Genomic DNA, 13,149 nt, shown 5'->3' on the forward strand with positions numbered 1-13,149 from the left:
TCCTCTTTGGCTTTTGCAATGATATTAATTGAAGACTTCTCAATTCCACTGTCTAAATTGTTGTTCGTTTATCATTAATCTTATTTAAATCAAGAGTCTCTAATAAGAAATTAACTAACTCTTTCATGAAATCAATAAAATAGAGTTGAATCTTTACTAGCTGAAAGTATGTCTTTAGGGCAGACATCTGAAGGATTATATTTGCCATAGTCATAAGATTTAGGCTCAGAAATCAACTCTTTCCGGAGACACCTTAGCCGTTATGAGCGGTGGAACCAAAAATGAACCGAGGATTAAACCACGGGCAGTTTTATAAGCGCCTCCCATAAGCGCTATAGGCACCTTCTTTTTCACAAACTCCCTCTCAAAATTGTCTTTGGAGGCGCCTACAACACTTATAGGGAGTGTTTTTAAAACTTCCATTTGTACACAATCTCTTCATTAGACTTGTTTGTGCCGATAGAAGAAAGGGAGGATGGGCAAGTTTCCATGTGCTAAAAGTTGGTAGGTTGGAAATGGTTGACTAGTATCAATGAGGTAAATTTTTAATGTTTAAAATTAGGTAGTAGAACTATACCAGTCTAAACTTCAGTAGTTCAGGTTGCCCAAACGGTTCGAGAACTCTTAGCCAATGGTTCAAGCCATCCATGGGCCTGGCTAAACGTGGTTCGAACCCCATTCATCATCAGGACTAGCCCCTAAATCAAATGCTTCGCCTTCTTCCCTCTTCAGTTTACTTCACTTCTCTCTCGCGTCTCTCCTCTTCCGCTCTCCTTTTGCAATTTCAGGTAATACCCACCCATATTCTTCTTCAAAATTAACCCTCTCTCTCTCTCTCTCTCTCTCTCTCTCTCTCTCTCTCTCTCTCTCTCTCTCTCTCTCTCTATCTCTAGTTATTGGTCTAACCCCAACTCTGATTTTCTTTCTCCCTGTTATTTTTTTCTTTTGATCTCCGCCATTTGGTTTTCTCATCAAATGAAGTTGACGATATTTGAAGATTCAGGTTCAATTATACACCCAAGAATAAAATTAGTGAGATGGGTGATGAATATTTGCTTCCAAAGGAAAGAAAACTCGCCACTCTCCGTCTTTGCAATGTGGCCAGGTGATTACTATTTATGTGTTTACGTTTTCTGATTTTCAGCATAATATGGAGATTTCTAATGTTTTGTTTCAGTTTTATGTCGGAATTGCTTGAACTAAAAGCTGAGAATCCATCTATGCATATTCTATTTATCCCAGGAAACCCAGGTATTAAACTTGATTTGTCTAAAGTGTCATTTTTTTTGTTTTGATTCTTGGGGAAATTAGTGTGAGAATAGTGTTCCCACAATTAGTAGTTGGGTTTTTTTTTTTTGTTTTTGAAGGTATTGTTCAGTTCTATAAAGAATTTGTAGAAGCTGTATATGATATGCTTGGAGGATGTGCATCAGTAACAGGTAAGAAATGGGCAAGTCTTCATTTTTCTTGTATTTGGGGTACTTTTTTTTTTCTTGTTTCAGTCAAGTTGTAGAGGTTTCTGTTATACTACAAATTTATGGTTTTGTTGTTAATTTCAGCAATTGGGCACATTTCTCATACAAGAAAGGTACTTCAGTGTCTTCTTTATTGTTGCTTTTCAATCGTTTCTTCTGCATTGTTAACCGGTTATGAATATTAAATATATAGATGTATCATGAAATATGTACGTTGTCGAACTGCTTGGAGCAGGAAATTATGAAACTCAACGTTGATCCTGAACTCAAATAAGTGGAATAGGAACTTTTGCTGTAGGTTTTGCTGCATTCTACAGAATTTCTGTTTGAATTCTTCAATATTTTTATTGCTATCTGATCATCTGAAACACTGTTAAGTTAGAGAATTTCGAAGCGAATAAAGGATGTCAAACTACCAGGAGAAGGACTCTAAACAATGTGTTATTTGTTTCCTCACAGTAGTTGTTATCATACCCATCCCAGCCAGGGTCAGTAAAATGTATTCTCAAAGAACTGAAAATTGAGAGCGGAAATTCATTTGTATGTTACACTATAAATATATACTCAATAGAAAATATGATTGGAAAACCTACAATAACTTTTTTTGTTCGTTATGAAGTATGAACTTATGAGTGGAACACGTTTGGCCTTGTCTTCTTTTCCATTGACAGAGTCAGGATCATCTAAGTCGTTTACATAGCTTTGGACAGTTGAAGAATGCTTGTTTCTGTGGTAAAAGTTAAAACCAATCCAGACAATCGAAAGAGACTTAGAGTTTGCTTAGAATTTTGGCTATGTAGATTGACTTACATTTAGGGGTTGCTCATCCCATAATTTAGCATCTCCATTAGAGAATTTACGTCAACGGATTTAGTGGGTTGAAGTTTACTTGTTCATATTTGCAAGATCAGATATTAATGCATTTGGAGACTTATGAACTATCTCATAGAGACATCTCAAGAGTGCTTACATCAAAAACTTAAATCGACGGCTTTCTTCGTCTTTTTCATTTTTCCTTTTGCCTTCTTTACCACTGCTAATGAGTACTTTTCAAGTTCCTTGACACTGGATAGTCATTTCAGTAGCTTTCCGCAGATTTCTTCATCTTATATGAAAATTACAAACTATATGCCTTCATTATTGCGAAGCTAATGTGATATTTGATAACGTTTATTCTTTATTTAGCCACCATATCAACGTCTCCTCACAAAGTTTATTCGTATCGAGTAATCAGAATCAGCATCAAGCTAATAACAAGTCTTCATTTCTAGTAGGATTGGGAGTCTGGCAAGTTATTTTCGTTGCAAGACCAAATTGATCACAAGGTATAGATTTTTGTGCATCAAATCTCGGTGAATTGCTTCGAAAAGTTGCTTATATGTAGATATTACACAAACTATTTCGCCCCAATAGAGCATTGTTTTTTTTTTCACTCGCGTGCTCAAGTAGATTATTTCTCCTTCTTTTGAACAATTTGTGACGTTTACTTAATCTTTCTTTTACAGGTGGCCTTCATCAATCAAGAAGTTCAAAATACTGAGATTCCTATACTGTTGGTAAGAGGTTGTCTACTTATAGATGTTTATATGACGTTGTACATAGAATAAAGAACACTTTTGAAGGAGAAAGTAGGGCCTGTGCGATCTGTGATTCGAAAACATGTTCCCTAAACTAATACACCTAATTAGTATGTAATTTGTATTACATGCAGTATTTCTTTCGCTAGAAAATCCTATCTGATTTCACTGGAAGCCCCAAAACCTACATGTTTCTGATAGTTGATTCTTGTTGTTATGCTGAAGGTGGGGCACTCTGTTGGTTCGTACATCTCTCTGAAGATTTTTAATAGATTGCCAGAACGGGTTTGTATTACCTTGTTATAAGTGAAGCGACTAAATTCTTTATCCATCCCCATTTCGTTTGCTGAACTTTAGAAGATCCATTCCAATAAACGTTCTGTCTTCACACATTCAGGTGAAATATTGCATTGGCCTTTATCCATTCTTGAGTTTGAACAAGGAATCCTCTAAGCAAGCTGTCATTGGGAAAATAACAGCGTAATACTCTATTTATCAAAATTGTTCTCTCCCTTTCCCTCTCTCTAAGTGTATGCGTGTGTGTATGCGTGTGTCGGGCCATTTGGATCTACTAAGAGTTCCAGTTGCAAGATTTGGTATCCGAATTAGCAGGAGACATAAGCGGAACGTAGTCAAAGGCTCCTCTACATCTTTATAAGGCTCTATTCTATATTGTAGAAGCTTTTGCATGAAAGAGTAAACATCGGTTTTTGCTCGTTAAATTACTTCAATTTTAAACAACAAAAGTTGTATTTTTTATATGTTCATTTAACTAATTCTTTTTTCTATGGTATGTACCATATAATCATATTCTATAAAAGTTGTGTATATTTTCGTATCATGTGCTGCCCCTGGCTCGCACCGCTTGACTAATTTTAGACTCCTCTTCGTTGCCATGCGTTTCACCCTGTCATTATTGAACTTTGAAAGTGATTTTGAACAAACCCCTGTTCTCGTAATGTTTTTTTCCAACATTACCCGTTATAATGTCCTACAAATTAAGCATATTTCTCCCAGTTGAATGAAACTAGCATCTCACTACGTCGAGTTGTCAACTCCTTCCCTGAGACAACATGAGCGAAGTATAGTAATTCTCGAGCTTGTTCTGTCACTGAACGCCAAAAACTATTTTACAAAAATCAAGTGAACAGTAGATGGTTGTTGCTATGTATTTTGATGGTTAGTTTTGGCAACACTTGTAAGTGTGGTAGTCTCTTCGTTCAGTAGTTAATTCTGAGAAAATACATAGGTTCTTACATTTCTTTTGGCAATAATTTGACGATTGCTGTTCTTAATTCTATATGTTGCGAGTTGCAGGTCTCGTATTCTATGTCCCGTGCTTAGTTCACTAGTAGGAGTCTTAGGACTATTACCAAGCTGCACAACCACTTTTCTTGTGAAAATGTCAGTTGGGAAATCATGGTCTACTACAGCAGTTGAAGCTCTCTGTAGTCATCTGTTGAAGGTAAAAGTCTCCTACTAAGATTCTTGACAAATGCAGTCTATGTTTCACAGAAAGCTACTTGGCAAAAGAATTGTTGGTAAGCCCAAGTCAATGGGCTATTGGGGTAATGTCTTTTAGTGTTAATGATGATAGGGCAGTCACTCATGATACTTGCTGATTATAGTATTTGAGTTTTGTTTTTTGTTCTTGGCATAATTAAATTTCTGACAACAGTGTGAGTACCATTTTATATCAGCTTTAATGTTAGGCCCCATTTTTTGATTAAACTTCCAGAAATGGTTTTGAACTTCGTATTTGTGCAAGGGGATGATTTATAAAACAAGGCTCCTAAAACCCTATGGGTAAGATATGTAAACACAAGTTCCCGAGGGGAGTTCTGAAACAAATGTATTTGAACGTTTGCATATCTCTTATGCAGATCTTCTGGTAGAATTGTGTTGTTAGGATATGTAAATTCTGTACTGCCACTATTTCTCGAGGCATCTCCTTTATTTCCATGATTTTCTTGTATTGCATTTTCTCCTTTAATATTTAACGTTTAATTCTGTATTTTCTTTGTCTATAGTACCATACGTTGCGGAATGTCTTATTTATGGCAGAGACTGAGTTCATAGAGGTAAGTAATGATATATTATTATTTCCTGTCTGAAGCTGAATCCGAAACTATTAAGGGTAGTAACTTGCAGCTGTGCTTGTTTTCAGAACTGAAATGTCTTATAACTCTTCATTCACATTTAACAAGTTATGTGGGTTTGACATAGTTTAGTATGAGGATATGATGGGGTCAATGTCACATAATGTTACTCACGATCAAATTCATAGGCTAGGCTTGTTAGTGGAGACAAAAATTGTCTGCATCGACTCTTTGTGAGCAATATTTGAGGACTGCCCGTATGTACCAGCTGGTGTGTATTTGACACGTTCAGACCTACCTCAGTTATTCTCTTTGCTAAGATTTATGCGGGAATTTTAACTAGATATAAAACCAACCATTGTTGAGTATGCCTTATCCTAAGTCCAAAAATAGTTTGAAGGACCCAACAAGGCTTCAAAAGCCATATAGTATTGAAGCAAAACCTTTCACCCTTTGCAGTTTACAATATATATCTTAGTGATGTACTCATTTCCTTGTGTTCATGAATTGTGAAAGGTTTTGTTATCATTCACATGTCATGCATGGCTAAATTGTGGGTTCATCAGTATATAGTTTTTCGTTTTTGTGTGATATTCTCCATTCAAAACTCTTGTTCAGCTGTAGATCAATGCAACATTGAGATTCTTGTTGCAGAAATTTGTTTCTCTTTTTTACTTTAGACATTGCTGATGAAGTAAAACAACTTTGTATTGATTGTCGGCGTTTAAACAGCTCGCGGAAGAGCCAGATTGGATGTTCATGAAAGAAAAGCAAGATAAACTTGCCTTCTTGTTTGGGATTGATGATCACTGGGGTCCATTGTCAATGTTTGAAGAGGTAAAACTAGAAACAAGCAAGAAAATCTGAAAATATAGTTAATTTGTGTCATTTATGGGAAATGTTTTTGTAGATTTAATTCATTTAAAGATACACACACACTGAGCTGATTACGAGGAAGTCAAATAAGAATCATGATGTTTTATGCTATCATCCAACTTTGTCAGTTTTTGTTTTGTATTGCTAGTAGTTTGTAGCTTGATGTTTCCTACAAGTTCATCGAGAATGTTTTAAGAGCAATTTTGGTTCAGAACTTAGTACAGTTACCCAAGGGAGCCAACTTAAGACCGGGCATAAATTGTCCACATAGAATTGAGATTCAAACCACGATATCATTCTTACAGTCTACCAATGTCCATTAGTATTGCTATTAGTAGAGATAATTTATGATCATAAAACATCTTGATGCTAAGGTGTTTGCATTTTGAGTTGATTATATCCTTCAATTTCGATTTGAGAATTGAGGTTTTCAACTTATGCACACACTCCAGATATCAAAGAAGGTACCGAATATTGATATATCAATCGAAAAGGAAGGACATACTCATGCATATAGTTGCACCGAGGCTGGTTCAGTATGGGTTGCTGACCACATAGTAGGCTTGATCAAGCGCCAATTTCAATTCGAACCCGGTTCCCTGGTACTTCATTCAGATTCACATTTATCATCTCTTATTCTGCAGTTACTAATAAATCATTGATAACTACTATTACTCACTTTTAGTTCCTTGCTATTTGTTAACAGGCAAGCTTGAAGACAAAAATTTGATGCCACACTATCTGAAACGCATCAACTCGAATATACTGATGCAGGCAATAAGCGGATTGGAAGTTCACTAGCGATCCATAGAGGTGAGGGGCTTAATGTTAAATGACACTTTTAGGTTAAAGTATCCGAAATTTGCTACATTTTATATTACAGATAAAGTACCATCAAGACATCTAAGAAAAGGAAAGACCCCATTGAAGATACTGAAGAAATTATTATATTTCATATGTTAAGACTCTAAACATTAATCTCATCGAAAAAAAGACTCTAAACATTATCTCTATGAGCAAATAAAATCCATGACTTGGTTGTCATATCTGCGTTTTATAAATACATTGTTAAGCACCTCTTTAGTCGATACAGAATAATACTGTAGGAGCCAACAACCCTTGGCTGGGGTGATCACAAACGTGGTTTATAGTCCTTTTTAGAAGTATGCAGACCAAAACAAAAACAAAGGAAAGATAGTACAGTAGAAAGTGATGGACTGATGGTATCCTCTCTTAACATCAATATCGAAGTTTAGATCGTTGGATGGTTATAGAGATACGTAAAGTTCGGATCTTTTAGATAACTAACTTAAAATGATTTCTTAAGCTAATAATCTTATTAAATTAAAATGATCCCCTGATGATAATATATTAATAATTATTATTATTGTAATAGGTTGTAATTTTAAAATTTGTTAGTAGAAAATGCAAGAGTGTCAGCATCAGAATCACAAAATCAGTGCCAGAAAATTAGTGAATATTACATTTCTGAAACTCTTGATTTCCTGCTCACAACTTGCAATTAAACTAATATGATCCTAAGCTTAAATTAATAAACTTTTTTGTACTTTGTTTATAAGACCGACCTATTAGCAGTGGAATGATCAGACTTACACGTATTTTCAGAATGGTTTAAGAACTCAAAAAGTCATCAGCTCGTATTGACTACGTACTTTCCTTTTGTACACGAGGTTGTCTTTTAAAAAAGAAGAATATGAAACTTGATTATAGTCAACTAAAAATAGGTTGATTCCTCATCCAAGCTTTTTTTTCACATGAAGGGCAGCTCCCCCGAAAAACTTAAGAAAGCTTCCTAATCATAAAAAATTGAGTTATTTTGGTTGCCATTCTGGGTGCCATTCTGGGTGCTTAGATTCCATTAATCATCATTAGCATCATAATCATCATGATTACTGTAATCATCATTATCATGGTTATAATCATAATAATCATTCAAGAAGTTGAATGAGCAAGGTGGATTAGGGTTTTGTTATGATGGTATAATCTAGGGCACATGGGTAGTTAGCTGTTGTACTTTGAAGAAAACTGTAGTAGCCAGATCCGTGAGTCCCAATTAGGGTGGGACAAATTTGAACAATTACATTTACATATTTAGCAGACTTTATGTTAACCCATATTTTGCCCTATTTTTTTGGTATCAATTAATATCACCCGAGTGATGGTACACATGTACACGTAACTCACTGTGTACCAATACCTTATTTTCTTGAGGGCACCAAGTTTGACCAATTCTAAACAAACCTCCCTCCCTAGTCCCTCCTCTCAGTCATTTTCAAACCTAAATGAAGATTAAGATGGCTTTATATATAATCATGAATCATCCTACTCGTCACCTTCACTTCATTTTAATAATATTACCTCTCCCGTCTCTATCATATATGATCATAATTCCTCTAGTCGTGTTCCCCAAAATTTAATCGAAATGGTTTCACATTTATGAAAATGGTGTTCTTAGTTCGGCTGGACTCACTAGTAAGTTAGTGGGGTTACAAGATGTCAAGATAGTTCGCTAAAGGATCTTTTGGAGTTTAACAATTTCGAGTTAAGATATTCACTAGAATACCCTATATAGCTAAGTTTCTCTATTAGAAGCTCTTGGTTGTCTCCGTCATTGAGAAAAAGGAAAAATGTTAGGAAAGAAGAAAAATTAGACATATTCTGGACAAAAATCTTACATAATTTTGATTTACTGAACCACAAATCACAGAAAGTCCGCTTAATTTTCGTAGTTCCCTAGCATTACTCTGAGAAAGAGTCTTGTCTAACCCGTTCAATTATTGTTTGAGAGTTTGGGTTGGGTCGAAGTTGTTGTGAACCTTCATCGTATCTACATTTTAAAATATGTTTTTACTCCCAAGAGAGAGGGGAGGGGGTCCATCATATTATACTAAAGAACCCCCTTAAGGAGTGGATCTTGAGGGGGTGAAGGGTCCTCTATAGCTAATTAAGTATCTCTGATTTTTATGCCACTAATCCCCATATCATTCTTAATGATCTCTCTTTCTCCTCTATTAAACTAATGAATACAAGGTTCTATTCCAAGTTCCCTTACATCCCCAGTCTCTATTTTTGTTTCTTTAATCTTATAATCTCTCTCATCCGTCTTTAATTTCATTTTTGGAATTTCATATTGAAAGGAGTGATATATAGTCAATAAACCAATAAAGTCCATTAAAGTTTGCATTTAATCAAATGTGTGCGAGTATTATTTAATTTTTGCCTCTTCATATTCACTAATAAATAAGAAGCATCATAAGAAATGAAGGTCACCCCACCTAAGATCACATGCACAATTTATACAACCCAATCATCCCTAAAGTCCCCTCCCATCCCCTCTCTCTCTCTCTCTATATATATAAGATATAGTTCTTCCTTAATTTGCAAGGCACAGGAAACTTACTCAAAGTCTCTTCACAACCCATAAAGCAATACACACCCATCTCTAGCTCTCTGTCTAGTCTTTAGATATCCTTCCTTTTATCTATCTAAAGTTTATTACAAGCAAAAGCTTTAATTTCTAGCTCTTAGAAGAAAATAAAAAAGAGAATGTCTTCAAACAGGAAAAAGCTTTTGGTGAATTCAGTTGCAGTGAACGTAGGATGCAGTTGTAGAAGATTGAAGCTAGCTGACATTTTTCGACCCAAAACAAGAAAACCCAGACCCGGAATCAACCGGACCTACAAAACTTCTTCGTCGTTAATGACGACGGCGTCACCGCCAGGTCTTTGCAGTTCATCCACAACAAGTTCATGGGATAAAGGTACTGGTCTTTCTCTAGATGAAGAAGAAGGTGACTCTAACACTACGTTTGGAACTACTCCACTTTACTACTCCGAACCCGAACTCGAAGATTCTGACTTGAAATTTGATTCGAAGACGAAGAGAAAAGGGCATGGTGGTACTAGAATTAGTGAAAGCTTAGCGGTTGTGAAAGAATCTGACGACCCATATCTTGATTTTCGACATTCGATGCTTCAGATGATATGGGAGAAAGAAATTTACTCAGAAAATGATCTGAGAGAACTTCTTCAATGTTTTTTGTCTTTGAATTCTCCTTACCACCATGACATAATTGTTCAAGCTTTCACAGAGATCTGGGATGGTGTTTTCTCTCTCAAACCTTATGACTTCATGAAACTCAAGTCACGTGAGTACTAGACTTGGTACGTGTCTAATCACGTGAGGAGGCAAGGTCTGTTGTTTTCACACGTGTGAAGGTGTAACAAATAGGGGAAGGGGAAGAGCAGAGGAAGTGGGAAAAGATAGATAGACGTTGGGATTTGAATATTAATGGTGAGAGAGTAGAGAGAGAGAGAGAGAGGTTTTAATGGAGTTTTAATGAAGAAGGCTATATTTTTGTGAAGGGGGTTCTGTACATTGTACTAACAAGCCATTTACTTATCATAAATTTGAATGGGGTTTTGTGATGAATTTAGAGAGTAGTTGGGTATCTTGATTGCTTTTACATTTTATGTGGTCTTTGAATTTATTTGAAGATCTGAAAATCTTACTTCCTCTCTACCTCTCACATCAAATGTTAATGAATTAAATAGAAATCTAGAACAACATTTATTAAATTCTGACCTCTTGGCTTATTGGGTTGGTTTTGTTTTTTGATCCTATTTTTAGAACCAGAATCTATTTACCAATTTTGGTCCAAGATTTGAACTGAATTAACAGGTTTTGATTTTAAGTTGGGATTTCTACACAACTAAGGGGGGGGGGGGGGTAGTGGAGGGGGACTTTCACAGACTTTCATAGACAAAATGTCCCGTAGACATTTCAAGACATTTCGGATGAGTTATTATAGACAACATGTGTTCATAGACATTTTCAAGACATTGAGAGTTTGTAGACAAAATGTCTTTATAGACATTTCAAGACATTTGATCCATAGACAAAATGTCCTGGGGACATTTTAAGATCTTGAGACCATTGACAAAATGTGTAATGCATATTATATTTGTGCTAATCAAAAATATATTTTTCGACTTTTGTAGACATCTGTGAATATTTGTGGACATTGATGGACATTTGGTAGACATTTATTATTTTAATATTATTATTATTATTTAATCACATGAAATAATATATTAATACTAACATTTCAAAAATATATTTTTCGACTTTCGTAAACATCTGTGAATATTTGTGGACATTGATGGACATTTGGTAGATATTTATTATTTTAATATTATTATTATTTTTTAATTACATGAAATAATATATTTATACTAACATTTCAAAAATATATTTTTCGACTTTCGTAGACATCTGTAAATATTGTGGACATTGATGGACATTTGGTAGACATTTACTATTTTAATATTATTATTATTGTTTAATCACATGAAATAATATGTTTATACTAACATTTCAAAAATATATTTTTCGACTTTCGTAGACATCTGTGAATATTTGTAGACATTGATGGACATTTGGTAGACATTTATTATTTTAATATTATTATTATTGTTTAATCACATGAAATAATATATTTATACTAACATTTCAAAAATATATTTTTCGACTTTCGTAAACATCTGTGAATATTTGTGGGCATTGATGGACATTTGGTAGACATTTATTATTTTAATATTATTATTGTTTTTTGATCACATGATGGACTTCAAATGTCTCTTGTTTTTTGAAAGACATTTTGGCTTCCAAATTTGTCCCAAATCCTTCACAAATTCATCAAACTATGAAGTCCACCAAAGTCTGGGACATATTTTGTCTACAATCGAATGCCTCGGACTTTCATAGACTCTCAAATGTCTGGATTTGAATGCCTCAGACTTTCGTGGACTCTCAAATGTCTGGATTTGAATGCCTCAGACTTTCGTGGACTCTCAAATGTCTGGATTTGAATGCCTCAGACTTTCGCGGACTCTCAAGAGTCCGCGAAAGTCTTGCTCCACTACCCCCCCTAAAGTAAAATTGTGAACTTCTAGTCGCTCTCCAAAGATTTAAGAAATCTAAGTGGTCATTGGTTGCACCCGTAAAGAACAATAACGCTTAAAAAAAAAAAAAAAACTAGGGTTGTCTCCGCTTGATTTTAGTTGTAACCAACTAGAAAACGTAGAGGAGAAGATAGGGGTTGTGGAGATAAACTATGAGAAATTCGTTGAATCCTGCTGACTTTAGCTCTTGCTTTTCCTATTGCCAAAAGACCGGCTCAAACAAAATTACTCTAGGTTGCAAACTAACGTGCAGATGGGCGTGTGTCGAGACCTATTATCTAATCTTAAATGTTATTTCTCCAACACTAAATTCCCTTGGCTATCTAATGTGCCACTAAAGAAAATTTGGCATTGAAAGCCATTTTCTCCAACACTAAATTGCATCACTTTAAGAGTCTCAACTAACTTCTTCAGGGTCAAGCACTCAAGCTTAATTGAATCATTATCACCACCTGTGGCCTGTGGGTACTTGCCATTGCCAATATCTTACATGAACCAGATTTAGGGTTTTGAGTTTGGGGTTTAGGGCAGTGGGTAAGTACAAGAAGTAATGGGATTCAAACTTTAAATGATCAAAGCTCTAGGTTGGGTGTTCTTTATCAACTTACTATTGAGAAACATTAATTATTAGGACAGTCTGAGTGTTTTCGAAAGATTGATGGGTAGTAATTTAGATATGGAGTATCTTAACCATTAAATTTCTAGCTAGGGTGAGATATACATAAATGAGTTTACCAGAGATTTCATTTTATCAGCTTAGAACAACTTATGATAAGGTCTATTTTAAGAGGTTTGCTGCAATTGAAAGACCTATCAAGAAAGTTTCATAGTAAAGTGTGCTTTGGTTACTTACACCAAACCTATAAGGCCGACTAATCTTATGGCACATATTTAGGTATAAAATCTTTAGAGTGTTAACAAGAAAAATTAGGAAGACACTGGACATAAATCTTATTTGGCTTGTTGTGGTGCATTGTTCCGATGATTTTGATTCACAAATCACGACAAACCACATAGAATTTATGTCAAGAGTTTAACAAAAACTTACCGACACCGGCCGAGTGCTTACATGTAGCCCTGTCATTGTTAAGGCTCTGATATAATGGTGGTTTTGGGCCTCAAGACAATCCAAGGATGT

At 35.1% G+C, this 13,149-nt stretch overlaps 2 protein-coding genes across 5 annotated transcripts; both read left to right on the forward strand.

Annotated features, from left to right (window-relative positions):
- Positions 1-425: 425 nt before the first annotated feature.
- LOC147546062 (alpha/beta-Hydrolases superfamily protein) lies at positions 426-10,498 on the forward strand. 4 transcript variants are annotated; one of them, XM_086635972.1, is made up of 15 exons: positions 426-504; positions 601-788; positions 982-1,105; positions 1,178-1,251; positions 1,368-1,439; positions 1,560-1,588; positions 2,750-2,800; positions 2,981-3,031; positions 3,278-3,337; positions 3,450-3,532; positions 4,370-4,517; positions 5,083-5,133; positions 5,884-5,988; positions 6,480-6,629; positions 6,734-7,070. In XM_086635972.1, the coding sequence occupies exons 3-15, from the start codon at positions 1,038-1,040 to the stop codon at positions 6,755-6,757; spliced, it is 966 nt and encodes a 321-aa protein (XP_086492098.1). In that variant the 5' UTR covers positions 426-504; positions 601-788; positions 982-1,037; the 3' UTR covers positions 6,758-7,070. The 4 variants fall into 4 exon arrangements, 3 of the variants coding, with proteins under 3 accessions (XP_086492098.1, XP_086492100.1, XP_086492099.1); XM_086635974.1 differs by having other exon boundaries at positions 462-537; positions 998-1,105; XR_015223583.1 differs by adding an exon at positions 9,609-10,498 and having other exon boundaries at positions 470-788; positions 998-1,105; positions 6,734-6,840.
- LOC147546063 (uncharacterized) lies at positions 9,456-10,498 on the forward strand. Its single transcript, XM_086635975.1, has one exon. It carries the CDS (start codon positions 9,595-9,597, stop codon positions 10,204-10,206), a length of 612 nt encoding a protein of 203 aa, XP_086492101.1. The 5' UTR covers positions 9,456-9,594; the 3' UTR covers positions 10,207-10,498.
- Positions 10,499-13,149: the final 2,651 nt, after the last annotated feature.

The sequence above is a fragment of the Eschscholzia californica genome, unplaced genomic scaffold, assembly GCF_041429995.1.
Source record: "Eschscholzia californica isolate CP2 unplaced genomic scaffold, dmEscCali1.0.p SCAF_4, whole genome shotgun sequence".
In the NCBI taxonomy this organism is placed as follows: Eukaryota; Viridiplantae; Streptophyta; class Magnoliopsida; order Ranunculales; family Papaveraceae; genus Eschscholzia; species Eschscholzia californica.